At 53.5% G+C, this 27,123-nt stretch overlaps 1 protein-coding gene across 3 annotated transcripts; it reads right to left on the bottom strand.

Moving 5' to 3' along the window:
* LOC102986054 (peripheral myelin protein 22) lies at nucleotides 1–26,490 on the bottom strand. Of its 3 annotated transcripts, XM_007124697.4 has the most exons (5): nucleotides 26,329–26,480; nucleotides 24,688–24,799; nucleotides 23,402–23,501; nucleotides 9,690–9,830; nucleotides 1–608 (listed from the first exon to the last, which is right to left on the bottom strand). In XM_007124697.4, exons 2-5 carry the CDS (start codon nucleotides 24,763–24,765, stop codon nucleotides 445–447), a joined length of 483 nt encoding a protein of 160 aa, XP_007124759.1. In that variant the 5' UTR covers nucleotides 24,766–24,799; nucleotides 26,329–26,480; the 3' UTR covers nucleotides 1–444. The 3 variants fall into 3 exon arrangements, with proteins under 3 accessions (XP_007124759.1, XP_023983616.2, XP_054945938.1); XM_024127848.3 differs by lacking the exon at nucleotides 1–608 and having other exon boundaries at nucleotides 8,955–9,830; nucleotides 24,688–24,795; nucleotides 26,329–26,490; XM_055089963.1 differs by lacking the exon at nucleotides 1–608 and having other exon boundaries at nucleotides 8,957–9,830; nucleotides 26,329–26,489.
* Nucleotides 26,491–27,123: the final 633 nt, after the last annotated feature.

Genomic DNA, 27,123 nt, shown 5'->3' with positions numbered 1-27,123 from the left:
GGGTTTCTATCCACACTTTGGTTTTCTAAATGAGGTGGAGTGGGAGGGAGGTATCTTCTTTCAGACGAAAGGGAAGGGGCAAGATGGACTTATTTTATTTCTGGGCAAAACAAACAAAAACAAACAAACAAAAAAACTGAGCTTGATTATACGGTTAGGATGTCAAGTTCCTTAGCTACTTTAAGGTTCAACCCAAGGCTGATGGTCAACACGTAAAGCAAACAATACTATGTACATATATGTAAAAAGTGTTATAAATAGGTTTTATAAACCGTCGATATTATATACATCTTCAATCAACACTAACCACCCCCCCGCACCTGCTTTCTGTTTGGTTTGGTTTGAGTTTGGGTTTTTTGGCTAGCTCCTTTTTTTTCCTGGCTTCTGGTTTACTTCCTCCCTCCCTGCGTGCGCTCAGACCCTCGGACGTCCTGTCCCGGTGCCTCATTCACGTTTCCGCAAGATCACATAGATGACGCCGCTGAGGAGGGCCAGTGGGAAGGCCACCCAAGCCAGGATGTAGGCAAAGCCGTAGGAGCTCTCCGAGTTGAGATGCCATTCCGGGTGCCTGACCGTGTAGATGGATGCCGCGCTCATCACACACAGACCTGGGAAGGAGAGGGACCAGCTGGGGGCGGGAGGGGTCGTGGGGCGGGGACCCTGCACCACCCCCAAACCAGACTCCATGGGACCCGGAGCACCTGCCCCACCCACCCTACTCTCCTCCCAGACTCGACCCCACCTCACACAAACACACACGCACACCCCAGGGCACCCTTCTCTCTTTCTTAGGGAGAAGGATACGGGCTGCAGGAAGAGAGGGCACATCCATCTCAGGCAGGAATCTGCCACCAGATCCAGAACTGACAGGAGGGGCTCAAAGGTACAGGAACCCAGGAAACGATCTGCTCTCTGTGTCCAATCTACGTGACCCACACCATGGCTTCCGAGGTCTCCCCTCCTCTTTCCTCCTCCTTTCCTTTAACCGTCACCCCTTGCCAGTTGACACGAGGGGCCCAGCGAGAATTCGGGTGGCAAGAGAAGCCCACCTATGTCTTTGCAAGGATGGCTGGGTGTGGGAGCCCCTGGAAGCCTGTAAACCACTCCACAGATGGCTGGTGGCGTTCTCTGAAATCAGGGAAAGTGACACCTCACCGTTATCTGAGTGGCACTCACGCCGAGCACAGGGGCAGAACTCCATGCTGACCTCCTTAGCGGGATCGCTACATCAGAGACCAAGCAAGCAACGCCCATGGGCACCGCTAGGCAGACAGAAGAACACGTGGAGAGGAAAGGGGGGAGGACACAGGGAGGGAGGACACTGCAGAGAGAGGAGGTGGTCACGGGCAAGCTGCATGGTGCCTGGTCCCTTTCAACTGTTCTTGGTCCCCCAAGGTTGGTCTAAAGCCCAAACAAAGGGGAAAGGGTATCAGATCCGCAGGCAGGTCAGGCGAGCCCTTCCTTGTCTACCACACAGCCTTGCTGGAGGGACAACAAAATCCTCCACCTGAGGCCTCACAAAGCAGGCAAGTTCAAGCGTGACGGGCCACGCCCACGGCGACGGTCAGCGCCCCTGCAGGGAGGAGTCCGGTGCCATGAGCAGCCCAGCCCGGAGCAGCACAAAACCTGCTCTGTCCCCTCCTGAACACAGGGGCTTTGACAGGCTCTGACTGACTCTATTATAAGTCCAGAAAGCATGTGGGATGCCTGTGGGTCCAGAGCCCCCCAGGGCCCAGACCACCTACATCTAACCTCACTGCTATTTGGGTTATTTAACTGGACACTGCGACTCTGTTTGAACAAAGTGCAGGAGTGGGACTGTGTAACATTCACTGCCCCGAGAAGACTGTCCCTTCTGCAAGTCAGAGAGAGAAAACACCCACTCCACTGGCCCCCGTTGAGAGAGCCACACAACAGTCTTGGGACCACAGGGGCATCAGCTCCAGGACCTGCCACCTACAGATAGCCCGGGAGACGGGCAGACATCTGTTTCCGCGGGGAAGTCATAGCTGGCCAATGGTCACAGGAGGGAAACTGCAGTTTCGATCTGCTGGACCTCAAGGTCTATAGCCCACCTCTCCAAAGTGCTAATTCTTGCCTGTCTCTTAGGCTATATCTGACCTACCTAATGAAGGCAGAGCCTCAAAGGCGAGGCAAGAGCAAGGGAGAGAGTGAGATGTAAACAGAGCATCTGAAGGGCAAGACAGTGCCCGTCATCTTCCCAATGGGGCGTGTGTCTAGCCAGCACCGGCATGAGAAATGCAGTGGTAGCTGTGTGGGCCAGCTGTGTCCAGATTTCCCCAGCAAAGAGAAAACAGCAAAGAAAAAACACTTTGTCTATGACCTGGAGGGAGCGAGAGAGACAGGACACACAAGTGCAGTGACTAACTCAATGGCTTAATTATATGACATTCGCCCTGGGAGAATCTCAGAAGTAAAGGAATTTATGCTTCGCTTCAAGAAGCCATACGCTTGTACACTTGCAAAGTCAACAAGAGGATGCACGCTTTATAATTATTGTTGTCGGGAGACTGATGTTTTACGGAATATATCATTACAAGGCTGTCTGTAGGCAAAGCAACAGACGTGCCCCGGAATACAGAGCAGGTAGTGCCATACAAGAGTCCCGAAAAGTCAAACACTTCTCCCAATAAAGGGACTGTGGCTCGCACTCTTGGCCACCAGTAGGTGGAGATGCATTCCTGAAGGTCTCCGTGGAGAAGGTTAAGTGAGGCCGCCAACTACACGCAGGTGTGCTGCCCTCCCCAGAGATGAGCAGGGAGGGTCCTGAATCTGGGAGCAAAGGTCAGCTGTACGTGCAAAGGCACTGACCCTGTCCAGACAACACAGAAATGCTGGCCACTCAAGACTTCCCAAGAGGTCCCCCCTGCCTCAGCATGGCTGGGTCTGCATCACTAGAAATGCTCCCCGAAGACCAGGCCTTGAGCCCCCTTTAATGGTGACGGCAGCCACAGGTGAACAATCAGAGCCCAGCATCTTTAGAAGGGAGAAACCAAGAGCCCAAAGGCAGAGGAAGGAAGGGAGGGGGTTCTCTAGGCTTCCTCATCTCCATTCTGTTCTGTGCAGTCAACATGGAATGAGCACCCGGCACGTGCAGGTGCCATTCTGGATGCTGAGCACACCGAGATCCGCAAGACGTGGTCCCCACCTTCAAGGTGAGTGTCATCCAGAAACAGACACGTCAGTAGAGACTTCCAGTAGAGTAGGATGTGATTCCAAGGAAAGGAGACAGAAACACACCGGATGCCCTGAGAGCACAGATCGATCAGGGCCTGGGGAATCCTGAAAGGGGACACGGGGCTTGACCGTGGTCTAAAGGATGTGGAAGAGGTGGCCAGGTGCAGAAAGGTGTGAAGGAAATCCCAGATAGAAGGGAGACCATGAGCGTAGCAAGGAGGACGGAGGGCCCCGTGGACACCACTGGCGGGTCCCACTCAGAGTCTCCGTGATGGAGGCTGGAAGAGAGGGCCACCAGGGCACTTGACGAGGTCGTGGAGGGAAGCACAGCTTGTGTGGAGGAGAAACAGGATCAGAGGTGTGTCCAGAAAGACCGCCCCAGATTTAGAGGTGGGGACAAGATGGGGGGCAGGAAGGTGCGTGAGTTGGCTTTTGCCCAGCGATGGTGTGTCTGCAAGTAAAAGAAAAGAAATGAGCACAATATCTAGGTGTGATGCCACACAACGGAGGACCCGGTGGTGGACTGGGGTGGCGGTGGGTGGCTCTGGCATGACTGCCTGGTGGGTTAACTCAGGGAACTGGGGGAAATGGTCTTGGAAGCCGAGGAAGTACAGTTTCAAGGAGAGAGATGGCAACAGTATCGAAAGCAGGGGAGGGAGTCGGCAAATGGACATCAGTGTACGTCCGTGACCTCTGCCAAAGCAGCTCAGTCAGAGCCTGGAGCGAAGCCAGGAGCCTGGGTGGGGTTGGCTAGGAAGTGAGCACTGGGCAGTGGAAGTGCCTCCCTGGGGCTCGTTTCATGCGCGAGGCCCCTGTCTCTCCCCACCTCACCCTTCGGGCAACAAGGTGGAGCAGGAAGAGGCTGGAAGGTCCATTACCCAGAAAGCACCGGGCTCTCCGTCCCAGCCACACCGAGCCACCTCTGTGCCGCCATCCCCCTTTCCATTCTCCGCCTCCGTGTGGTTCCTGCAGCCTTGCAAACCACCCACAGCATTACTAGGTGCCCATGTGGGCCCAGCCAGGGCAACATCTGGGATGATTCGCCCAGAGCTGGTGCTTCTCAACATGGTCTCCGACTTAAGCTGTCTTTGAACCACTCAGAACAGGGAGGGCACTGGGCTTTTTATTCCTCCCCCAGATTTTCATTCTAAATGCTCTCTACCCACCTCGATGTGTATGAAAGGAAAGGAACAAAACAAACAGAAAAAGTAAAAGTCACTCTTAAAAGGAGTCTCCTCCTGCCTACCATCCTTGCTCTTCCTCGTAATCACAATAAACCCAAATCGCAAAAACTACACAGGTGGCCTGAGTTTAATTCTGCCAAGGGAACACATCAGTACCCAGTCACCCAACAAGGGGGACATCCAGGGCGTTCTATGAGGTGTGCGTGGAGCTCGCCGCTGGGTGTGACTCGTGAAATAAATCAAAACATAGTCTGTATCTCCGTGAATTTCTCGATGCTTTCCCATCCGGTGCAACTCAAGCCGACAGAGCCAGGGCCAGGGCGAGCACTGTCCGGGAACAGATGGCTGCAGGTCCTGAAAACAAGAATGACTCCAAAATCCAGATATAGGATCAGGACGGCCCTTCTCTAAGAAGAGGGTTTAGAAGAATTGATGGCTCGTGGATAGGATGAGCTCTGTAAATCATCCTAGAAGAACTTACAGTGGGATTAGGGCAGGTGAATGGCTGCAACAGTGGTGCCCAACTCTGGATGGACATCAGAGTCACCAAGGAGCAGCCCTGCCCAAGAACTCTTAAATAAGACTCTCTGGGGATGAAGCCTGAGCACTAGCATTTTTTAAAAGCACCCCCTTTTTTATTTTTTTTTGCGATACGCGGGCCTCTCACCGCCGTGGCCTCTCCCGTCGCGGAGCACAGGCTCCGGACGCGCAGGCGCAGCGGCCGGGGCTCTCGGGACAAGCCGCTCCGCGGCGTGTGGGATCCTCCGCTCCGCGGCACGTGGGATCCTCCCGGACCGGGGCGCGAACCCGCGTCCCCCGCATCGGCAGGCGGACTCCCAACCACTGCGCCATGAGGGAAGCCCACCCCCTTTTTTAAAAAAAGGTGACTCTGGTCTGCAGCTGTGATTGAGGAGCACCCAACTGGATGATGGAGCCTCTCAAAACGTCTTCAAGAAGCAGCCAACCTAAGAAGTATGTAATCGAGGAAAGACAGTTCTTAAAGGTCAGACTCGCAGCTTATCATAAGTGGAGAAGAGATGATGCAGTGAGACAGGCAGCCCCACAAGCACACGCAAGTCAGTCCTCTAGAGCCAGGCAGAGACGGCACCCAAGTCTGCAGTCAGCCGAAGAGCCCCACACACCTTTCACCTGCCTTTCCTGCATGCTCACGTGTGTGTTTAGAAAGTCCACAGCTGGGGCCTCCAGAGAAAGCTACGCAGAGACAATCCAGCCCCGACAGCCCCTGGGACACTCAGCATACTTTGGAGGCTTCCACACAACAGGCTTCAGTGTTTGAAGAAGCATCTGCCCTTTGTGGATCCAGCTTTGGTGGCCAACCCACTTGTAGACTGCACATCCCATGACGGTAGGGCTCCTTCCTTCCTTCCTTCCTTCCTTCCTTCCTTTCCTTCCTTCCTTCTTTCCTCCCTCCTTCCCTCCCTCCCTCCTTTCCACTCTTCTTTTTGTTTTCTGATTGTTTTTGCTTTTCTGATTTGTTCCTTGATATTAAGGGGTAATTTCTCAGGCTGTCACCAGCCCTCAGCCCCAACAACCCTTCCCTAACTGTCTCTCTAGTTACTGAATCCTTCATAGGCCGTGAGATAGGAAACACACATGAGCAGGGCTGTCAGACACTGAAGTCTGGAAATCTCTAAGGGAAGTCCCCACTTTCTTAAATCCCAAATTTAGTGGGAAGACCCTACAGCAAGTTCAAACACAACATTCTAGAGAGCTGAGGTTTCTAGAAGACTAGCTCTCTCAGGCCCTTTTGACCGGAGGGAACAAGCACAGAACATTCTTAGGACGTACAAAGTACAACCGCTACTCTGGATCAACACTTCAACCTCCAGACAACTTCCTATTCACAGACGGACCGCTAAACTGACAATCTGATAACTGAAAACTAGGTCTCATGAGAGACAAGAAGCTAGATTTGAAGGGGATAACGCAAGCACAAACCATGTGCTTCTATATTCGGAGGTTTTCATGGCAGAGCTCTAGAAGGCTTGGACTGAGTCTGGAGAAGAATCCAAACAGTGAAACGAGGAGGAATGAGTATACAAACTTTGGAAGATCAGCAAAATCTCAGTACCTAAGAGTGTTTGGGTTGAACAAAGTACTTATCTCTGGACTTTGGTTTTTGACCGAAAATGACCTTGCTAAAAAGACAATGTTAGAGAATTTTAAACTAAAATATCTCAGCTGGAAAAATGAAGATGAGGCACTCCCTGCCCTGAGATGTCCCTTCAAAAGTAAGTTCTCTCTGTCCAATGTTTTCAGTCTGACTAGTTCTGATGGTGTAGACTCATTCATCACAGATGTTTGGGAACTCGGGAATCATAAATGGGGTACATTTGAACTCATCTTCCACGGTCAATCAGGTTCAATGAAAGATCATATCAAAGGCAGAGTTTCTGCCTTGGATGTTGCGTTCCTTAAAAACTCGGGTGGATTCTGAATCCACTGGGGGCACCCAGTGTCCTTGCATGAGCTGCGCGTTCATTTAGCCGCTCCCAGTCTCAGTTTATTTATCAGTAAAATAACAAGTGCGTATAGATCAAATATAAGTATTTTATATCACTTTTTCTTGAGGATATAATCATTGATACCATGGAGAGGATCACCATTGATATCAAACTGCAAACAGGGAGCCGAAAAAGAAATCCCAGAATATATTCTAGTTTTCTGTGTTACTTCTGGAAATGGGGTGAGTAAGGATCACTGCTCCCAATGTAGCCAGAAATGATATCTCACTGAAGAGTTAGTAATTTAGCAAAGCTGGCAACACTCCCAGAAGCTTGGCTGATATAATAAAACCTTGATAAAATCAAGTAGCAAAGCACTATTTGGTTTTGAAATTCCAAACTGGTGCACACTGACATGTCGTATTTAGGTATTTGATGAGAAATGGTTCTCTAGTTTACTTACTTTTCCCAGTAAAGCGTAAGTCTGTGGCTTCTAGAAAAGGGTCCTCGACATTCAACGTCAGGTTGTGTCTTGCCATACAAACCTATGTAAGCCATGAGCTCTGCCTGCCCATCCATCCACCCATCTATCCATCCATCCGTCCAGGACTTGTGTGCTGTTTGCAACCCTCCAATGACTGCTCATGAGTCATGGTGGTGATTCAGCAATGCAACAAGAGATGCTACACCCCTGCCCGCTCTCAGGGGCCAGAACTGAGAGCATTTCACAGTCCCCAGACGTACTCTGGCACATACAGATTTTAGGAGTTATTAGCCTGCACTGTAGAATCCACCGCATCTGCTTCTTATGTCTCTCCAGTGCTCTGCTGACTCAGTCAACCGGCCAGCAATGGACAGAAGGATAAAAGGAAACAAAGTGAGACAATGGCCAGAATCCAGAGGCAAGAGCTGGAAGGCGTCACGTCTAGGACTCTGCGCATGGTGCCTGTCCATAACCTGGAACCGATGGTGTGTTACACATGCCGAAAGGAAGACACCGGTAAGTCGGAGGCTGGTGGACTCCAGGGGCCAGAGTAAAGGAGAGTAAGAATTTGTCAGGTGGCTCCATCACTGCTTAGAGGTAGGCGACAGGTACCTGAGAGCAACCTTGGCAGCAGGTCGGGGCCATTTCCATGCCGAAGCAGGGATGGTACCGGGGCATGATGTGAGCTACAGAAATCCACCCTCAAGACTATCCTGTGCTCTACCGACATCCTCAGCATTTACCTCTGATGATATGTCCAAACTGTAGCTCTGTCCCAGGTTAGGGACCCTCCTTCCAGAACCCCTAGTCCTGTTTCCTATGCACCCCGTTCCATGGAGAAGTGGAGAGTCCCCAGATTCACACACACACACACACACACACACACACACACACCTGTGCTGTATGAAATCCATCCACGGGGAGGACTCCTGCACGCCAGTCATTCTGGAGCCACGCCCTTCTGACTGATCATCCTGCAGTCTGGGGGTACCCAGCCCCCTCATGGACTCGGTCATCTCCGACTTACCAGCGAGGATCTGGAAGACTCCGGTGATGTAAAACCGGCCCCCCTTGGTGAGGGTGAAGAGCTGGCAGAAGAACAGGAACAGGGACAGAACGCTGAAGATGATGGACAGGATCATGGTGGCCTGGACAGACTGCAGCCATTCTGAGGGAGGAGACACTGGGTTAGGAAAAGCCAGGGCTTGGGGCGCGGGGAGGCGGGGCTCTGCCACGGGGAGGCGGGGCTCTGCCGCGGGAGGCGGGGCTCTGCCGCGGGAGGCGGGGCCCGGGGCACCAGGACAGCTGAAAGCCACTCCCCCCGCTGCAGCCACCACCGCCGCCCTGGGCAGCAGCAGCATCCCTCCTGTGAACAGGAGTCAGACTATTCACTTTACCTTGGCAGCAGGTCGGGGCCATTTCCATGCCGAAGCAGGGATGGTACCGGGGCATCATGTGAGCTACAGAAATCCACCCTCAAGACTATCCTGTGCTCTACCGACGTCCTCAGCATTTACCTCTGATGATATGTCCAAACTGTAGCTCCGTCCCAGGTTAGAGACCCTCCTTCCAGAACCCCTAGTCCTGTTTCCTATGCACCCCGTTCCATTAGGAGTTATTAGCCTGCACTGTAGAATCCACCGCATCTGCTTCTTATGTCTCTCCAGTGCTCTGCTGACTCAGTCAACCGGCCAGCAATGGACAGAAGGATAAAAGGAAACAAAGTGAGACAATGGCCAGAATCCAGAGGCAAGAGCTGGAAGGCGTCACGTCTAGGACTCTGCGCATGGTGCCTGTCCATAACCTGGAACCGATGGTGTGTTACACATGCCGAAAGGAAGACACCGGTAAGTCGGAGGCTGGTGGACTCCAGGGGCCAGAGTAAAGGAGAGTAAGAATTTGTCAGGTGGCTCCATCACTGCTTAGAGGTAGGCGACAGGTACCTGAGAGCAACCTTGGCAGCAGGTCGGGGCCATTTCCATGCCGAAGCAGGGATGGTACCGGGGCATGATGTGAGCTACAGAAATCCACCCTCAAGACTATCCTGTGCTCTACCGACATCCTCAGCATTTACCTCTGATGATATGTCCAAACTGTAGCTCTGTCCCAGGTTAGGGACCCTCCTTCCAGAACCCCTAGTCCTGTTTCCTATGCACCCCGTTCCATGGAGAAGTGGAGAGTTCCCAGATTCACACACACACACACACACACACACACACACACACCTGTGCTGTATGAAATCCATCCACGGGGAGGACTCCTGCACGCCAGTCATTCTGGAGCCACGCCCTTCTGACTGATCATCCTGCAGTCTGGGGGTACCCAGCCCCCTCATGGACTCGGTCATCTCCGACTTACCAGCGAGGATCTGGAAGACTCCGGTGATGTAAAACCGGCCCCCCTTGGTGAGGGTGAAGAGCTGGCAGAAGAACAGGAACAGGGACAGAACGCTGAAGATGATGGACAGGATCATGGTGGCCTGGACAGACTGCAGCCATTCTGAGGGAGGAGACACTGGGTTAGGAAAAGCCAGGGCTTGGGGCGCGGGGAGGCGGGGCTCTGCCACGGGGAGGCGGGGCTCTGCCGCGGGAGGCGGGGCCCGGGGCACCAGGACAGCTGAAAGCCACTCCCCCCGCTGCAGCCACCACCGCCGCCCTGGGCAGCAGCAGCATCCCTCCTGTGAACAGGAGTCAGACTATTCACTTTCCCACTCTTAAAAGTCATTCTTTACTTCCTGCTTTCTTTTGGAGGGAAAAAAAAGGTACTAATACGTGTTTACTTGTAGACGTTTTAAGGAAAGGCTCTAAGACACTACCTAGTCCCACCGCAAGGAGTTAAACTCCAGTTAAATTACTTTGAATTCCCTTCCAGTCTTTTAGCCAAATGTGTTACTTACACAGATGTGCGTGTGCTCAAGGGGCTCTGAGCCCCGCCCTCTGCCTCCTCTCTCCCTGCCCTCGGGGGTTCGAAGGGCTTCTTGGAGCCCCTGGATTCTGAGAATAGTTCCAAACCACTGTTCAAAATATCAGCATCCCCCAAGGAGACACAGAGACCATGGGGATGGCTGGGAAGAAGAAAATGCTCTTGGAGCCAAGACTAATTCTGTAGAAAGTCGTAAGAAAACGCTGATGGGAAGAGCATGCTTTATTTAGCTACGAACGCCTGCTCTCCCTCAGCCACGCTGGGTCTTTCCTTGGCTGATCTCAGAGCAGCGCATGCTCAGTCCGACCATCAGATAGCACCACGGATGACACCTCCTCATCTTTGCTGAACCCCCAGCCTTAGATCAAATCTCCAGGCATCCAACCGAAATTCAGGCAAGGAAGGGAACTCTGTAGTTCACCGTCTACTGCATATGAAGGTCATCTCAGGAAGGAACGGACGAGAGGCAACAACCTGGGTTTAACACCAGAGAGGGGGACTTGCAGTGTGCCCCCAGGAGACCTCCAGAAGCCTTGCCAACCTGTCGCCTGCATCCTTCCTTCCAAGCACCTGAGAATCGCTGGGGTGGGCGCTGCTCTAAACAAGAAAGATCAATTAGAGGAGACCCAGGTTTGATCCTCTCCGCTCAGTAATGGATTAATGGGCATTGGCTTAGAAAAACACACACCAGTGCTTAACACAGTAGAAAAAGCTGTGAAATCTGGATGGTTTATCATCAATAACTCGCAAAGATGTTCCCTTTTTTTTTCTTTTTGGCCACACCATGCAGCATGCGGGATGTTAGCTCCCCATTCAGGGATCGAACCCAGGCCCCTGCAGTGGAAGCACAGAGTCCTAACCACTGGGCTGCCAGGGAAGTCCAATAACTCACAAAGGTGAACGTGGTTTGAGCTGCGAGTAGCTCAAGGCAGAACTTTAAGGGTGCTGGTTAGGGTAACTGTGACTAGAGTTTCACAGACACAGACATTTTTCCAGACTGAGACTGGAAGCATTTTAGAGTTGGAAGAAGCCTGAGGCATCAACTAACCCACCCCTTTGTACTGACCGAGAGTTCCAGAGATGTTTGGATGAGCCCCATTGGCACAGCCAAAGCTAGGAGGCCCTTGATTCTAGTCTAGTGTTCTTTCCACCATGACGGACTACATGCTTCTTTTGTCTTTGCAATTTCTTTGTCAATTAAGGTTAGAAAAGGATGTCTAATGGGTTGTGAGCCATCCCAACTTCATTTTCATATCTCTAATTGAACCACTATACCCAGTGTAGCACTTCTTCTGGAGGAGTTGGTCTGCGACAAAGCCAATGCTGCCATGATATCATTTTTTGTAATAAAGCAATTATCCAGCACTCTGGTAGGTGAAGCTGGAAACATGAAGAAATCGGAGCCCCAAATCTAGAACTAAAACAGTGATTCTATTTTGCTGCGGAATGGCCTTCAAGGCACACCCTCAGAAGGGGCACAGCTGGTGCAGGTGACATCCTAGATTTCCTTCTCTCATTCTGAGATCTTTTCCTAAGTCCTTACCTATCATTAACAACAGGAACTTCTGCCAGATCTCATATTTAGAGAAAACTCAAAATCATACATGTTAAATCTACATCAATAGGAGAAGTCCCTTAGATTTAATAATGGAATGAAATTCTTCTCGAAACTCTTTCACCAGCAACTTGAATTTTAGTGCCAACCTCATTACAATTGAGTTAGCTTTCCGTAAGTTGTTCCTCAAATCAGATCACAATCAGGAAATCAAGGAAGTTTTTATTCAATGGGTCTTGGCTGAACACCTACTGTTTTGAGCCAAGCTCTCTGGTTTGTTCTGGGGATACAAAGTTGAAGAAGAAAGTTTTCAACCTTAAGCACAATAAGTAACACACATACACGATGAGAGCAAGTCCAACTATATCAATCACAGCACGTGTGAATGGGTTCAGGTCACTCATTATAAGATGTGGAACTCCATCTTGAATTACGTAATTCGTATCTATAGTCTGATACAAGAGATATACCTAAAACCAACAACAGTCGAAAATCGAAAGATTTTTAAAAGAGACACCAGGCAAAATTAACAAAAACGTACAGTAATAATAGCATCAGGCGGACGGAATTCAAATTGAAAAAGATGAAAATGGCCAAAGAGGGATATTTCATAGTGAGGAAAGATCCAGTTTACCATGAAGAAATAAAAGTCATAAATCTCTAGGCATATAATAGCATGGCCTGGAAAAAATATAAAGCAAAAAATAACTGAAATATGAGAAGAAATTGATAAAGCTAACAATCATAGTGGAAGATTTAAGCATAGCTCTCTCAGAATAGATAAATCAAGTAGATCAAAAATACGGTAAGAAAAAAAAAAAAAAAGGGCTCTGGGAGGATCCCACGTGCCGCGGAGCGGCTGGGCCCGTGAGCCATGGCCGCTGAGCCTGCGCGTCCGGAGCCTGTGCTCCGCAACGGGAGAGGCCGCAGCAGAGGGAGGCCCGCGTACCACAAAAAAAAAAAAAAAAAAAAAAAAGGGTAAGATATAGATTATTTGTATTACAGCATTAACCAATTCAGTTTAACAGCTATGTAGAAAATTTATGTCCCTATAACAAAGACTACAAGTTATTTTCAAACGCACGTGGGACAGTCTTGCAAACTATGCAGCAGGCAACAACCAAAAAATCTCAATACATCTCAGAAAAAAGCAGGCGTGATGTAAACACAACTAAAGGCAAACAGAAAGTAGAAATTCAAAACAAACCAGCCAAAATAAATTTGGACATTTTAAAATAGTATTCCAGATAATCCCTTGGATAAAGAAATCAAGATGAGAAGTAAAAATTTCTTCAGCGAGGAATGATATTGACAGTACGTGTGTTAAACCTACAGGCTGCGGTCCCCAGCCCTGCTCAGGCCATGCACTCCATTAGAACAGGCCTGGGTACCCCCGGCTTAACTGGCTACTTGCATGTTTTTGCTCCCGAATCCCTCTCCTATAACAAGTGGGGCGAACTATCTCGGAGGATTGTTGTAACGATCAAATAAAAGTGTTGATATAAAAGCTCTGTACAATACAAATAACCCCATGAAAAGGCTGAGCTGAGGGGCAGGGTAAATAAGCACCTACAGACTGTTCCAGGGTGGTTCCTGGGGCATCTCCAGCTGGGCCGCACCAAGTAAATGTATAACAGGGACAACCGTGTCCACGTAAGCCATCTTGTTATAAGGCGCCAACAGGGCACCAAGAAGTATTTTAATACAACTCTGCTATCAATTCATACGGAATCTTCAGCACAGAGGCTGGCAAATTATCTGTGACGACTCAGACTGTAAACAGTTTAGGCTTCGCAGGCCATGTGGTCTCCGTGGCAACTACTCAAGTTTGCCACCTTAGCGGAAAATCAGCCTTAGTCGATATGTAAATGAGTGGGTGTGGCCTGTTCACCTAATAAAATCTTATTTGCAAAATCAGGCCGTGGACCCGACTGGATCTGCAGGCTATCGTTTGCCAACCTCTGCTACAGACGAGCACATCCGATGTACGGAAAACAATTGTTAGCGTGGAGAGACCTGGACGGAAGGGAAAGCCCTGTCCACTGCAGTCCTGTTTCATACAGATCAACCTTAATGTGACGCCGCCGTGCCAAGTGGTGAGTCTGAACTTCTACCCAAGCCCCAAGGCAGTGATACTCTTTTCTCCCAAGTCACAAGTTCAGGGTCATTAGCAGAGCCCATGATCAGCACGCACTGTCATTCTCCAGGCCTTGCTCAGCGCCGGAGAACTATTCGTGGAATCCCCGGGGGCAGCGTTGTGACCCCAACGTTGGTGCCAAGCACGGGAATTACAAGCCTTTCGCAGACCTGCTGTTCTGATGCGCGTGCCAGGTGATAGGGCTGCTGACAGCTCTCTGACGTGGGCCAGGCCGTGGCTGCCAGCACACCCACTGCCCCCGCAGAAGGGAAAGCTGGAGATGTCCAAGACCAAAGGTCAGATTCCTGCCCCAGCGGCAGCTAAGCAGTGAAGGAAATACATCTGCCCCCTCAGCTGTATTCTTAGCCCAGGGCCAACGATCTGGTGAGCTAAGAGCTCAGAAGGCATGCAACACCAGCCCCTCTGCGTTCTTCTGCATCTTTCACGCCCAGCCTGGAGCCACGCCCCTGGCAGCCCCTCCCCACCTTGCATTCCACTCAGGCAGTTCATAAAAGCTCTCTGACTCTCCATCGAGAGAACAGGTTTTCCGGAAAGTGAACGGAAGGACGGTGGCAGTTGAGTCAGAGCATAAACTGGGGGGGAGCTCAGCCAGGAGGAAAGAGGCCATGGGGGTGAGTCACCGCTGCAGGAGTAAGTGCCACCCGTTTGCATAATGCTGTGCTGCTTTCCACAGCCACGTGAGCCACCAGGCCTGGATCCCCACCCTCAAACCTCGCTACCCACTGCCATCCCACAAACCGCCACTTTCCTTCCTCCTCGGGATGAATGTCATCCCAGAGACGCTGACCTGCCGACCCGCCTGCCTCCCATCCAGGTGGCCTTGGCTGTTAAGCTTCGCGCCCCCCCACCCCGGGTGGGAGCCTATACAGGGCCCCCGCGTGGTCCTCGCCCAGGGCTCCAGCTTCTTCCCATCCAGTCCAGCTGGGAGCTTTGAAATCGGGCCCAGGGCTCGGGCTAACTTTGCCCGTGACCCACGCAGGATGCTTGCCAGAGGGGAAAGCTACACGGGGGCTTTCAGCTCCCTCTGGCCAGGAGCCCACGCGGATGAGGAAGACCACGGGGGAGGCTCTTTCAACTCGCAATCACGAGGGCATTTCAACTCCAGCAGAACCTCTGGCTGATGACTAGTGAACAGAAGTTCAAGGCGCTCTGGCTGCACCTGACACCATCACTCAATTCACTGCCCTCCTAACCAAGAGGCTTCCCGATGGGGCACAGGACCTAGTTTTCCAGAGTCTAATTTATATGTGTGGTTTGATACCACAGGTCTTATTCTCACGAGTCTTTAGACTTGAACAGGGAATATAATACAGCCATTGAGGTTCTGAGGTGACTGAAAATACTCAGCTGTTTCAGGCGTCCTCTATTCCCTGGTTGGAAAACTCTAGTAACAGGAGGGTCAGGTTAGGCTGCGTTTCCCAAAGACCTGTTGCCGATTAAACAGAAAAACAGAGGGAGTGGCTTCCATGGTCAAGTATATTAACCTCCCTCCTCGGACACTGCAACGTACCAACGACGTACTCAAGGCTCTGAGAAGTCTTACCGTTAAAAAAATAGCCTGGGTAACTTTTAAATGGTGTTTTCCAAATTGACTTACTGGAGAACCTTTTTTGTTGGTGTTGTTAAGAACAGGCCACCTGGACACGCGGGGTTTGGCCGCAGACAGCGACAGTGGAAAGGAGAAAGGCATTTTAACTGCCGGATCGATCACAAGCTGTGCTGATGGAAATGTACAGGGAAGGAGGGTATGCCTGGGGGGAGGGGGCTCACGATCTTTGGCTTTAAAAGGCATTTTCCATATAAAAATAATCAGAGGTGCCCTCTCCTTTTTCATCCTAAAATATAAAGAGGAAGCCAAGCATCACGGAAATTAAGAGCCCCCAGCCCACCAGTCATAGTAAAGCACCCACTCTTCTCTCCTCTCCATGCCTACTGAAGTTCTACCCAATTTCCAAGGCCCAGCTCAAAGGTTCCCCTCCCCGCACCCGCTGTCACAATTATATCCTGAACAGCAAGAGGCGCCGGGACACATGGGGTGTGATGGGTGTCTACTCAAGGTCCCACCTCCACGCTCACCCTATTAGGCCAGCAGGGCACCTGCCCCAGGTAACCGGCTTGTAAGAGGCAGACCCAGTGCAGAACTCCTGCTACCCATCCACTGGGGTGCTGAGAAGTTGAAAAGCACGTTTGAAATCTAACGAATTAAATGATCCTGCTGGCCTTCTTTCGGTTTGACATCCACAGAACACAGGGAGGGAGGAGGAAGAACGGGCCGGCAAAGGGAGAGAGTTTCCCCTTCTCCGCTCACGCACCTGCCAGGCCAAACCACGAGCCATCTGCACAGACGCGGCAAGAGGCCGACAACACGTTAGCCAGCTGGGACAGCAGAGGACTGTCACCAGCACCAGAAAAGCTACTGCAAGAAGAAGGCATCGCCCAGAGGAAGGAAGACCCTGGGGAGATAAAACCGCAGCCTCCAAATATTTGAAGAGCCAGTCTGGGGACACGATGGGGGTTTAAACTCCTTGAGGACAAGCTTGCAACCTGTAAAACCCAGGTCCAGCCCCCCAGGCATGAACGGAGACAACCAGAAACCGACTGGAAACGCAGGGGACAGTCGTGGCCTCAGCTATGTAATTTGTTAATGACAGCATCCCATGGCATTGCCCCCGCACCCGCGGGCCCTCCTGCCCGGCCCCTCTGCCAACCCCGTCCCTGTACCCGTCAGCTGCCGGAGTGTCACAGACTCACTCTGGACCCCTCCACGCCTTCTGGCCCTCCTCTCATCAACGGCCCAGCACCAGGACGTCAAATGCCCTCCGTAGACACGGATGACTCCAGACCTGGGTTTCCAGCCCAGACCTCTGCCCTGAGCCACAGACTCCCAAATCCAAGTGCTTTGCTGCCTTTCTGCATTCTCAGCGTAACGGCCAGAACGAGCTTTCAAAACACAGATCAAGTCACGCCACTCTTCTGCTCCAGTCCCTTCAGTGTGGCTGGGCTGTCCTTCTCAGCATCAAGGCCCGAGCCGTCGGCCCGTCCTCTCCTGCCTGTAGCACGCTCAGACACGCCAGCCTGGCACTGGGGGACGCACCAAACTCTTCCCGCCTCAGGGCCCTGGCCCTCTCCATCACCTCCTGGAATTCTCGTCCTGCTGTTCTTCTTACAGCTGGTCTCTCCCATCTTTTAAGCCTCCATCCACGGGACTCTGGCAGGAAGAGGCCTGCGGTGACCAGCTGCTTCCTCCCCGGTGGTGACTTGCTATTCCATCGCTCTCTCTGTCTCCTGCAGAGCACTGCCTACTGCCCCCAAGGACTCACTCACTGTCTGTCCTCTGTCTCCCCCGCGTAACTGTGAGCTCCATCCGCCAGGGCAGGGACTGGTCTTTCTCGTTGAGCTCCGTCTGCAGCACCTAGGATGCGCTCCTTATATTTGAAGAATGGCTGAATGGACCACGCTGGCAGCGCTTTGAAAATGAAAGAGGTTCTCTTGAAAGGTAGTGAGTTCCCCGTCACTGGTAGGATGTGCACATGGTGGGCACATTGCAGAGAGTCCGAAGCTAGTGGGATGGGAAGGGGTATGGATCTGATGACCTCCCAGGTCCCCGCCAACGTCAGAGCCTACGTGTGTGCTGATGACCACATACTCAGAAGGCTTCGTGCCAGACTTCCTCTTCTCAGGCACCAAAGACCAACATCCACACCCTCAGGCCAGCCCACGGCCGATCCCTGCTCCTGAACTACAAGGGATGCCTTCTCGACTCTGGTAAAACCCTGGGAATGCAATTTAAAGTTTTTTAAAAAGCAAAGCCTGAGCTGCAAGGGCCATATGGTACAGACACAGGTCTGGACAAGCCTTCTGAATTAACTCATGGATGCTGGCATCTGACGAGAGAGTCCAAGGGCTGAAACGTCATCATTATGGCACCACATCCCACTCCCTGCGCCTCCCTCGCCTGCCAGTACCTCCTCATCCCACGAGGGCCTGTAAAACCGAGAGCCGCTACTGGGTCAGAGCTTGTGGGTTGGCCCAGGGAGCCACAGAGATTTTAAATTGCAAAACATGAACCCATAAGTGCAGAGGGCCTCCTGTGTTTACTAAATTCTGACCAAAAGCCGAGCCACAGATGAGGAAATGGTATGGTGTCCTTGCAGAAATGACAATGCCACCAAATGGATAGACGAGATAAATCTGGGATCACAGAAGGCACAGACACAGGACACCACCGAGGGCTCGAGGCGGGGGCTCCTGAGACTGGCAAGACTTATTTTTTTTCTAATTTTCACTCCGAAGCATTGGTCTAATGCTGCCCACACAGCCCAACGGCCACGAGGTCGCTGCTGCTGGCAATAGATAGGTGCATTTCTACTTTGTGAGATTCCTGGTGTATTCTGCCTTATAAACGCACAAGACTGTTGTTGAGTCCATCTTGGAATAAAACAGCTGAGAAACGCGTACAAGACAGAGCAGGTCTCGATGAAATCATAACAATTAGAAACGCATCCATCTGCACCAAACTCCTTTCTGGGGTCTAGAAGGCCCTACAGGCCGGCTCGCTGCTCCATCTCCTGTGCTCTCTGTCCCTCAACTCTGCCAGCCTCCTTCCCGCCCCAGAGATCTCGTCCTCGGGAGGTCCCGCTGTCTAGAAGCTGCCCCAGACGTCCCCGTGGCTGACTCCTTCCTGGTCATCCTCAAGCGGTCATTTCTCCAAGAGGACACCCTTCCTCACCCCAGTCCCTCATTACACATCGCCCTGCTTTATTTTCTTTGTCCTTCCTATCACTGCCCCTGATAAGCCACGTTTGTGGACTGTTCCACCCAGCACAACGGAAGCTCTCGGCCACTCCTGCAGCCTTGGTGTCTGCGGAGGAATCTGCTACGGGGCAGGTGTTCAGTGAATAGTCCTGCATGAAAGAACAGAGGGAGGAGGGAGTCCTGAGGTGGGAAGTTCAGGATCAAGGAAGTGAGAGAAGGCTGAAATTCCAAGATGAAGGGGAGGAGACATAGGAGGTGAGGCTTAATGGGAAACAGGAACAGATCATTCAGGTATGGACCTTAGCAAAGAGGCTCATCTGAAGATGCAGACCAGTGAAGGACCTCTGAGAGGTCTTAAATTGAGAGTAACATGATGAGGTTTGCATTTTTAAACATCATCCTTGACTCATTATGCAAAACGAGTTACCAGGAGGGAAGAAAGGTCAGGAGACAGGAGGCTGCAGCAATGGCCCCGACAGGAACTGCAGGCGTGCTGACAGGCGTGAGAATGGAGAGTAACCGGTGGGGCCTAGGACGATTCTGAGAAGGGAGAGAAGGAAACACATCCAGGCAGACTCTGAGCATGAAGCTCACTGGATGGTGAAGCGGCGTCCACTAAAACGCTAGACACCATCAGACAGGGAGATAGGGTGGAGGGGGGCAAAGGCTGGCTGCTTTGGAGATGCCTCTAGACATCCCAGCCAAACTGTCAGGTAGGTAGCTGTATAGGCTCATCTGGAGGTCAGACGAGGGGTCTGGACAGGAAGGAAACACGGATTCAAGAGACATCATGAAACGGTAAGACTTGTTAACGACTTGGGAGGTGGAAAGAAAGAGAGGGAAGTCGAAGGAATAACCAGTTGCCAATACGGGTCACTGTCTTGCTGATGGGGCCCAGGACACAGCAGAGATGGGCTATTTGGAGAATCCTAAAGTGATTGGGCTCTGCTCTGAAACTGCACAGGACACAGCAGAGCTCTTGTAAAAGAGTATGATTGGTATGGAGGGGGGTAGTCAAAGCCCTGAAGAGAAGAGTTTCAAGCCAGGCTTACTGGGAGGTGCTTGCTGTTAAATTCCTATGAATCGAGAAGCCATGCTTCCCATGAAGCCAAAGGACTCCCTTCTCAGCCTCCCTTGTCACTAGGTGTGGTTCTGTGATGAACTTCCAGGAAAAGATAAAAGCAGAAGTGTGTGCTCTATCCGGAGACATTTCATTAAAAGGGAGGGGGACACATTCTTCTCCTCCTCCTTTCTCTACCCTTGCTTGAAGGGTAGAGAAATGGCTGGTGCTCTAGCAGCCTTCTGGTCCATGAGGATGACGAGCAAATCTGAGAGATGGCAAAGAAATAAGCTAGAAAGTGCCTGGGGCTCTGACAATGTCATGCAACAACCATACCTATCTCAGGCTGCCTACTTCCACACTTCTTTTGAAAGAGAGAGAAATAAACTATCTTATTTAGGCCACTACCATTTAAAGATGTACTGTTTTATGCAGCCAATCTTAATCCCAATCGGAACGCTGGCCAACTGGTCTAATGTGTCCTTGCATTGCCTTCCCCTTGCTTTAGGTCACCATTGCCTCAATAGGGAATCGCTTCCTCCTTGCCTGTATTTATTTAAATACTGCCCATCCTTTGGAGGATGGATCAAATCCCCCCTCCCACATGAGACCTGCCTTCCACGTCCTCCCCTGAACCCTGGCGCTGCCCGCGTGTCCCCACTCCTTGGCTATCTGGCCTATGCTGCCTGCACAGTGATCCATCTCCCTGCGCAGAGCTCAGGACTGTCAAGGCCAACGTCCAGATTCTCCAAGTCCTTATATTCCTCAGGCCGAAAGGCACTCAAAACAAGGTCATGATACATATTCCCCCACGAAGCCTCCTTCACCTCTCCCGGCAGCCAGGATCAGGATGGGGCCAGAGGGTGTGTAAATACATTTAGAAAATGGAAAAGCAGACAGAGCTGAGGGCATTTAGTAAGGAATCTAAAACTACTCTAATATCAAGAAAGAGTTTGAGGGAAAAAAATCTAATCTGTTTCCTTCCAACTGTGTAACATAGACGTTTGAGTGCCGTGCGGTTAATGTGGCAACAAACACCATCCATATAAGAAAAAAAAAGTGAAGGACGCCCTGCAGAGGTGCCCTGCCCCAGCCCCGCACATGCAAAAACAAGCCCCTTCAGCAAAAATAGCAAGTCATGTAAACCAACGCGTTTTCACATAACATGCTTGCGACATGTTCTTCACAAATTGGTATCTGTAACGAATTACTTTCAATTGCTGAAATAAAAAGTACGTTTGAAACATTCTAAGAGCAAATACGGACCAAGGTGACTGGTTTACAACCAGCAGAGTTCATCTGTAAAGGCAGCCTAATTTTTTTAATTGTGTATTTTTTTCACCTCTTGTTTGGCACAGAAATGGTTAAACCCAATCGAAAAGGCAAAGGAGGCCCAGAGGCTTCACCCCCATCAGAGCTGAGGTTGTAACACAAGCTGACCCATCAGAAGATGAGAACGGGATACCGACCACTGGGGAAGCTTAAATGGAAAGTTCTGACTTAGAATCAGCCCAAGTGCAAACAAACCCAGCTTGTCCAGAGTTCCTCAGAACACCCTTACTGGGAGAGCCGAGAAGGCAGATGTGGAGGAGAAGCACAATCTGGGACCCCCCCCCCCGCCAGGGAAGCAACCACGCGGATTTGGATAAAGACCCGCGATGCACTGTCAACGAACCCGGGAAGATGAGCTTGTACACAAGGAGCCAGCTGAGCGATCGGAATAACCCTGGTGTCTCTTCGAGAGCTTCCGCGAGGGCAGAACAGCAGCCACTCCCGACCGCAGAAGATGCAGAAGGCAGGTAGGTCAGAAGCAGGCAAACATCACGGTCCAGCAGGCAGGACAATTTCGATCACGGCGCCTCTGCCGACTCATCCCTCTTGAAACCCAGCCGGGTTGGAGTATGCCTGCCAAAACTGCCCCTTCCGGGACTAAGAGTCGAGAATGCCCTGCCAGCCCCACGTGGCCAAACGCCAGCTGGGCAATGTCCAGGTGGACACCTGGGGGCGCGGGGGGCGGGGTGGGGGGGGTGTCTCAGGGAAAGCCGGCCCTTGTGGGCGGAGTCACCACTCGTGGCCACCAGGTGTCAGTAGCGAGCAGGGAGCCTCCCATCCTGAGCTTCAGGGAACTTCAGCCAAACCCTGCCCCGGAGACCGGATGCTGTGGCTTTGGGGCCAGGCGGTGCTGTGGCCACATGCGCAGACACTCCTGAGTGTTTCAGTTATTTGATTGCAAACGCACAGTGCAACCTCTAGGGTGGTTTGAATTCACTATCCTTCACAGACTCAGAGAAAAGTTTAAGGACTGCTCCCTTCAACTAAGACTGGGGTCTTTCTTTTCTTCCCCCCAGCAAAGTGGAAACATAAAGCAGGGTCTTCTAGTCCTTGCCTATCCTCCCCACATAAACTACAGTAGTTCGAGCAGTTTCTCTTTATACTGAGGCTGGAGATAGTTCATTGGTGATGCTTCAGGGACAGCTTGAGTGCTGTTGGACGCAGCGCTCTGAGGAGCAAAGCCCAGCAGAGAAACCGGACTGTGCAAATCCAGAACGAAGGGCCACTGCCCTTCCTGCTTTGTTGAACCGCATCTGAACTGGTTTCTCTCACTGAGCGTAGCATCTTCAACAGAAATACTTGATCTAGGGGCAGCTGTAGCCTCATCAAAACGTGTACTTTGCTGGCCTTGAAACCCAAGACGTCAGGACAGCTCTGTCACATCTATAGGTACTTCCCTCTCCAGGCTAGGGACATGTCCTTTGGCACGTGAGACCGTGCAGAGCCTGGCCCACTGTGTCCTCAATGCCAGGTACTGTGGCCCCTGCCAGGGTCCACGCTGCCACCAGACACCTCCCAGTCACCAAAAAGAACGCATCCTACTTATCTCTGCCTCTCCACATCCAAAGACATCAGGTCCCCGCTGAGCCCTCCTGCCCTCTGGGCGCTGGAAGTATCTGGTGTGTGCTTCCATGGCCAATTATCCCCTTTACCCGAACCCAAGAAAGCCTGGTTTGCAGCATCTCACAGAGAAGATGCTAAGAACAGAGCAGTAGCACTCCCGGGCTCAGCCTGGGGTTGTGCAGATAGCGTCAATGCCCCATCTTGCAACGAGGAATCACTCGGCAGCTATGATGCCAAATGGTGCCCCTGAGGCCCGAGATGCAGAGACGAACTCCTATGACTGGAGACCAAACGCTGGCCCATCTATCCTCAGGACAGCCCCTCCGCCACTGCACCAGGAAGACACAGGACATTCCTGGATAGTCTACCACCAAACCAAAGACGCTAACTGGGCTGAAACTCCCAGTGGGGTCTGCCTAAGGTTTTGCACCATCACCGCTTTTGTGGGTCCACATTTCTTGGCTCACAAGGAGCCTTACACAAGTGAGGGGAAGCAGGGGGTGTGGTGCTCTAGGGCTTCTCTGTAGGTAGAGAGAATGCACAAAGACTCCCCAGGATCTCAGCGTAGCCAGTGGAGCGACTGCCCCTCCCCTGCCACGTCCCACCCCACCCTGGCAACAACTGTCTAGCCTGTGTCTTCCAAGAACAAGTGCTTCCAGGTCTGGACAGAGAAACGCGCCGCGGACAGATCCGGACGAACTTGTGGAGCGAAAAACCATTCTCACCGTTCGCTGACGACGTGAAACAGTGCTGGACGTTGCCCAGTGAAGAGGTGCTACAGTTTTGCCAGAGGTCGGTCGCGTGTCCGTTGCTCACCACCCATTGCTGGAAAGAACCAGACGCGGTAAATCAGGGGAGCCCGTGAGGAGTGACAGAAAGGGGGAACCCGTCTAAGGGGCCTGCCCCTGCCCTGCCCCGGGGCTGCCTAGCCAGAGCCCAGGGTCGTGCTTGAGAAAGGGGAGAGGTGGTGGTCTGGCCCAGACATCCAGAGGGGAGGGCCGGGGCTTTGCTAGTGAACAGCACTCTGTTAGTGGAAAAGCACCACACACACGTAAGTTGCTCTGTGCCGAGGTGTGTGCCGTAGCGGAAGGAGCCACGGACTCAACCCAGGACACCTGCATCCAAGCTCCCCCCGACCCCCGATCTCCCCAAAGCCGCAGCCACTCTGAGCCCATTTCCTGACTTACAATTCCTATCGACCTGACAAGATCGCCACAAGCACACTTGAGATGTTGGGAGGATGCTGGTAAACGATGGACCAACTCACCAATCCCCAACATAATTATTTCTCAACCTTTGAACCAGGCCAGGACATCACGCCTGGGACTTGCTGTAGGATATACGGAAGTTAAGGCCACGGTCCCATAACTGCCCGAGTCTGGGCTCAGCTTCAAGAAAATTAGTTTAAAAGCTAATGAGCTTGATGTCTGATGGTTTTGCAACGCAAGTTATCCCAGTGACCTGTCTGTACTGGAGGAGGCTTCTCTAAGAAGGTGCCATGTCCACAGCGCAAAGCAGACCTGGGGCTGTGAACTCTTAGGGAAAAGCCAATTTGAACTTTCCGATTTCAAGTCCTAAAGGCTGTTTTATGAACTAAACCGCCCACCTGATGGATGCCATTTGGAGGAAAAACCAACCTTCCTCAATACTGCACTTCCTTCCCCAACGACCCTGCATTAAGGAAAATGCTACACAAGCTTATCAAATGAAGGGCGGGGGTCGGGGGGGGACGACCCCTGGATCTGTACCTAAGTTCTTTGGCTTAAAGAGAGGCCTGCGCGTCTTAACCTAGCCCCGCGCTCGCTTCCTTCCTCCCCCTGAATGTGCTCTGGTTTTCGCAAAACTACTTTTGAAAAGGCACGGATTGCCAGAAACTGCAAAAGGCCCTGGGAGGTCTGAGACGCTTTGTCTGCAGACCGGAGGGGGCACGGCTGGAACCGCCATCCGGAGGCCGAGCTCGGGGTGCGCGCCGGGCGCCCCTCCCGCCCGCGGCCCGCCCGCCGGGACTCACGCTGACGATCGTGGAGACGAACAGCAGCACGAGCACGGCGGCGTGGAGGACGATGATACCCAGCAGCAGGAGAAGCATTCTGGCGGCGAGTCGTGCTCGGCGGAGGCTCTGCCTGGCCGGAGAGAGGGCCGAACTGGACGTGAGGCCGAGCGGACTGGCCTGAGCGAGCGAGCCAGGGAGGAAAGGAAGGAGGGAGGAAAGAAGGGCGGGAGGGAGGGAGGGAGGGGCGCGGAGGAGGGTCCTGCGCTCGGAAGGCCCGGGCCTGGCGCCGCGCCCGGCGACCGCCGAGAGAGGGCAGCAGCCGACCGCGGCATCCCCGCCCCACAGCCCGTCGAGCCCGCCCGCGACCGAACATCTTCTTCTGCTTTTGGAACAAAACAAGTGGGACGCACGACGCACGTCGAAGTCAGCCCGGGAGGCGAGGTTTTTCCAGGGTGCCAGGCAGAGGCCGCGGCGCGCCTCCTCCCACCTGGGGGCTCCGGGGGCAGCCCAACGAGGAGAAGGGGGGCGGAGGGCGCGAGCTCGCGTTCCCCCGGGGGGTGGAGCTGGGGGCGAGCGGAAGGGGCCCAGATTTCTGCGAGAGGCCCGGGGACGCCGGCGGCGAACCGGGAGGGAGAGCGCGCGGCGGGAAGCCGGGTTCCCAGATCCCAGGGCGCTCCGCATTCCGTTAGACTCCCAAGTTTCCAGCCAGTTCCTCCCGCGCAGGGGAGCCGTCCCGGCCCCAGCACGGCCTGGCCTCGACACCAGCGGGCCCGGAGAGAAGGCGCAGAGCGGGGTGGAGCGGAGAGGAAAGAACGGCCGGAGAGAACTGCTGGGTCCGGCGCCTCCTGCCCACCGCGCGCGCTTCCCCAGGCGGCCCTGCGGGCCGGGCCGCGGCGCTCCCGGGACGGGGGCCCAGGAGCCGGGATGGAGGGGAGCCAGTGTCCGGTGGGTCGGAGACGCGGAGGGAATGGGTTGGGTCCCCGGAGAAGCGCAGCCGGACGGAGCCGGCAGGACTTCGCGTCTCCGCCACGGTGTGGTCCTAGCCCCACAGTTGGCAGACCTTAGGGACCGAGACCCGCCGACCCGTGGGAGGATTTGCACGTCTGCGAAGATGAGCTGCGTTTGGGGGGCTACTTCAGGACAGAATCTTGGGCCAGAGACATCGTTTCAATAACTCGGTTTTTAAAATACCCAGTCGCAAACCTCTCCGTGCCTCCCCTTAAGCAACACGTTCAGTGAAACTCTGGAACGTGCAGGAGGAAATAAGCACGATTTTCTGTGTCTCCCAGAAGGTTTAACTTAAATCCAGGGACTCCTAAGGCCGAGGGCGGGGGGTGGGGGTGCACGGGGGTCCTGTACCCCGGACGTGTCCACCGCAGGGACTGCTTTGCCAGTGAGTCCAGCGAGGCGAGACGTGCTCCGCCCCTGCCCCATACCCGGACACCAGCACCCGCGTCCCCGGCCGTTTATAGGCCCCCAGGCACCCCGCAGTGGGTCCCTACAAGCCCCGTAGGAAGGACGCGGGACAGGCGGTGGTCTACGCGAGATCGGGGACCGCGCCAGCCCGAGGCCCCCTGCTCCGCGCGTTCTGTCACCGTCTACGGAAGATGCCCACGTTCCTCCTCCATCTCCTCCACCTTCCCTGCCAAAAGCACTTACAGCCTAAAGGGGTAGCTGTCCCCGATCCTCGGAGATCCTCAGTGGCCTCGGGCGCAAACTGCGTGCGTCCGCTCGGCGGCTGGCGTCCGGAAAGACAGCTGCTCCGCGGGGCTGCGTGCGCCGAGCGAGGGGCCGGAGGGAGGCTCCCGGCGTTCCCCTTTAACGGGAACAACGCCCTGTCTGCGTCGCTACGGTAGGGTGTGTCCCTGGGTCAGCGTGTGCAGGGGGGCGGGACTCGGGGAGGGGAGAGGGCAGTGAGGAGGGAGGCAGGGCAGGCGCCAGTTCCTCGGCCTGCGCTGCGCCCCAGGAGAAAGTCGGCGACTGCAAAACAGCGGTGACTTGTCCTCGAAACTAGGAGGCAGCGAGCTGTCTCGCCTCCGCTTCCCTGGCTCCGCGGAGGTCACGGAGACCAAGAGTTGACCGACATGCTGGCCCCTCTGCCCACGTGGGAAAGCCCGCCCGAGGTCGCCTCCGTGGGTGGCCAGCGCGGGGCCCTGGGGCGCACGCAGTCGGACCGCGCCCGCGCGGAGAGCCAGCCTGGATGCCCCTGCCACGGGTAGGGGGAGATGGCACTTACGCGCTGGCAGACCTCCCTCCCCTCGGGTCCTGGCGTCCCCGGCCTGCCCTGCCGTCCTGGCGGGGCGCACCCGCGCCAAGCCCGCCTGCGCGATCAGGTCTGCGCCCTGGCCGTGCGCCGGGTGCCTCGGATTCCCGGGACCGATCTAGCGGGCCTGCTCGGCTGAGGGTTGGGGGAGGAGGGAGAGGCCTGCCCACTGCAGGACAGCGCGCCCTGGG

This window comes from Physeter macrocephalus, chromosome 14 (genome assembly GCF_002837175.3).
Source record: "Physeter macrocephalus isolate SW-GA chromosome 14, ASM283717v5, whole genome shotgun sequence".
Lineage (NCBI taxonomy): Eukaryota > Metazoa > Chordata > Mammalia > Artiodactyla > Physeteridae > Physeter > Physeter macrocephalus.
The sequence above is the reverse complement of the archived record's forward strand: the minus strand, read 5'-3'. Positions and strand labels throughout refer to the sequence as shown.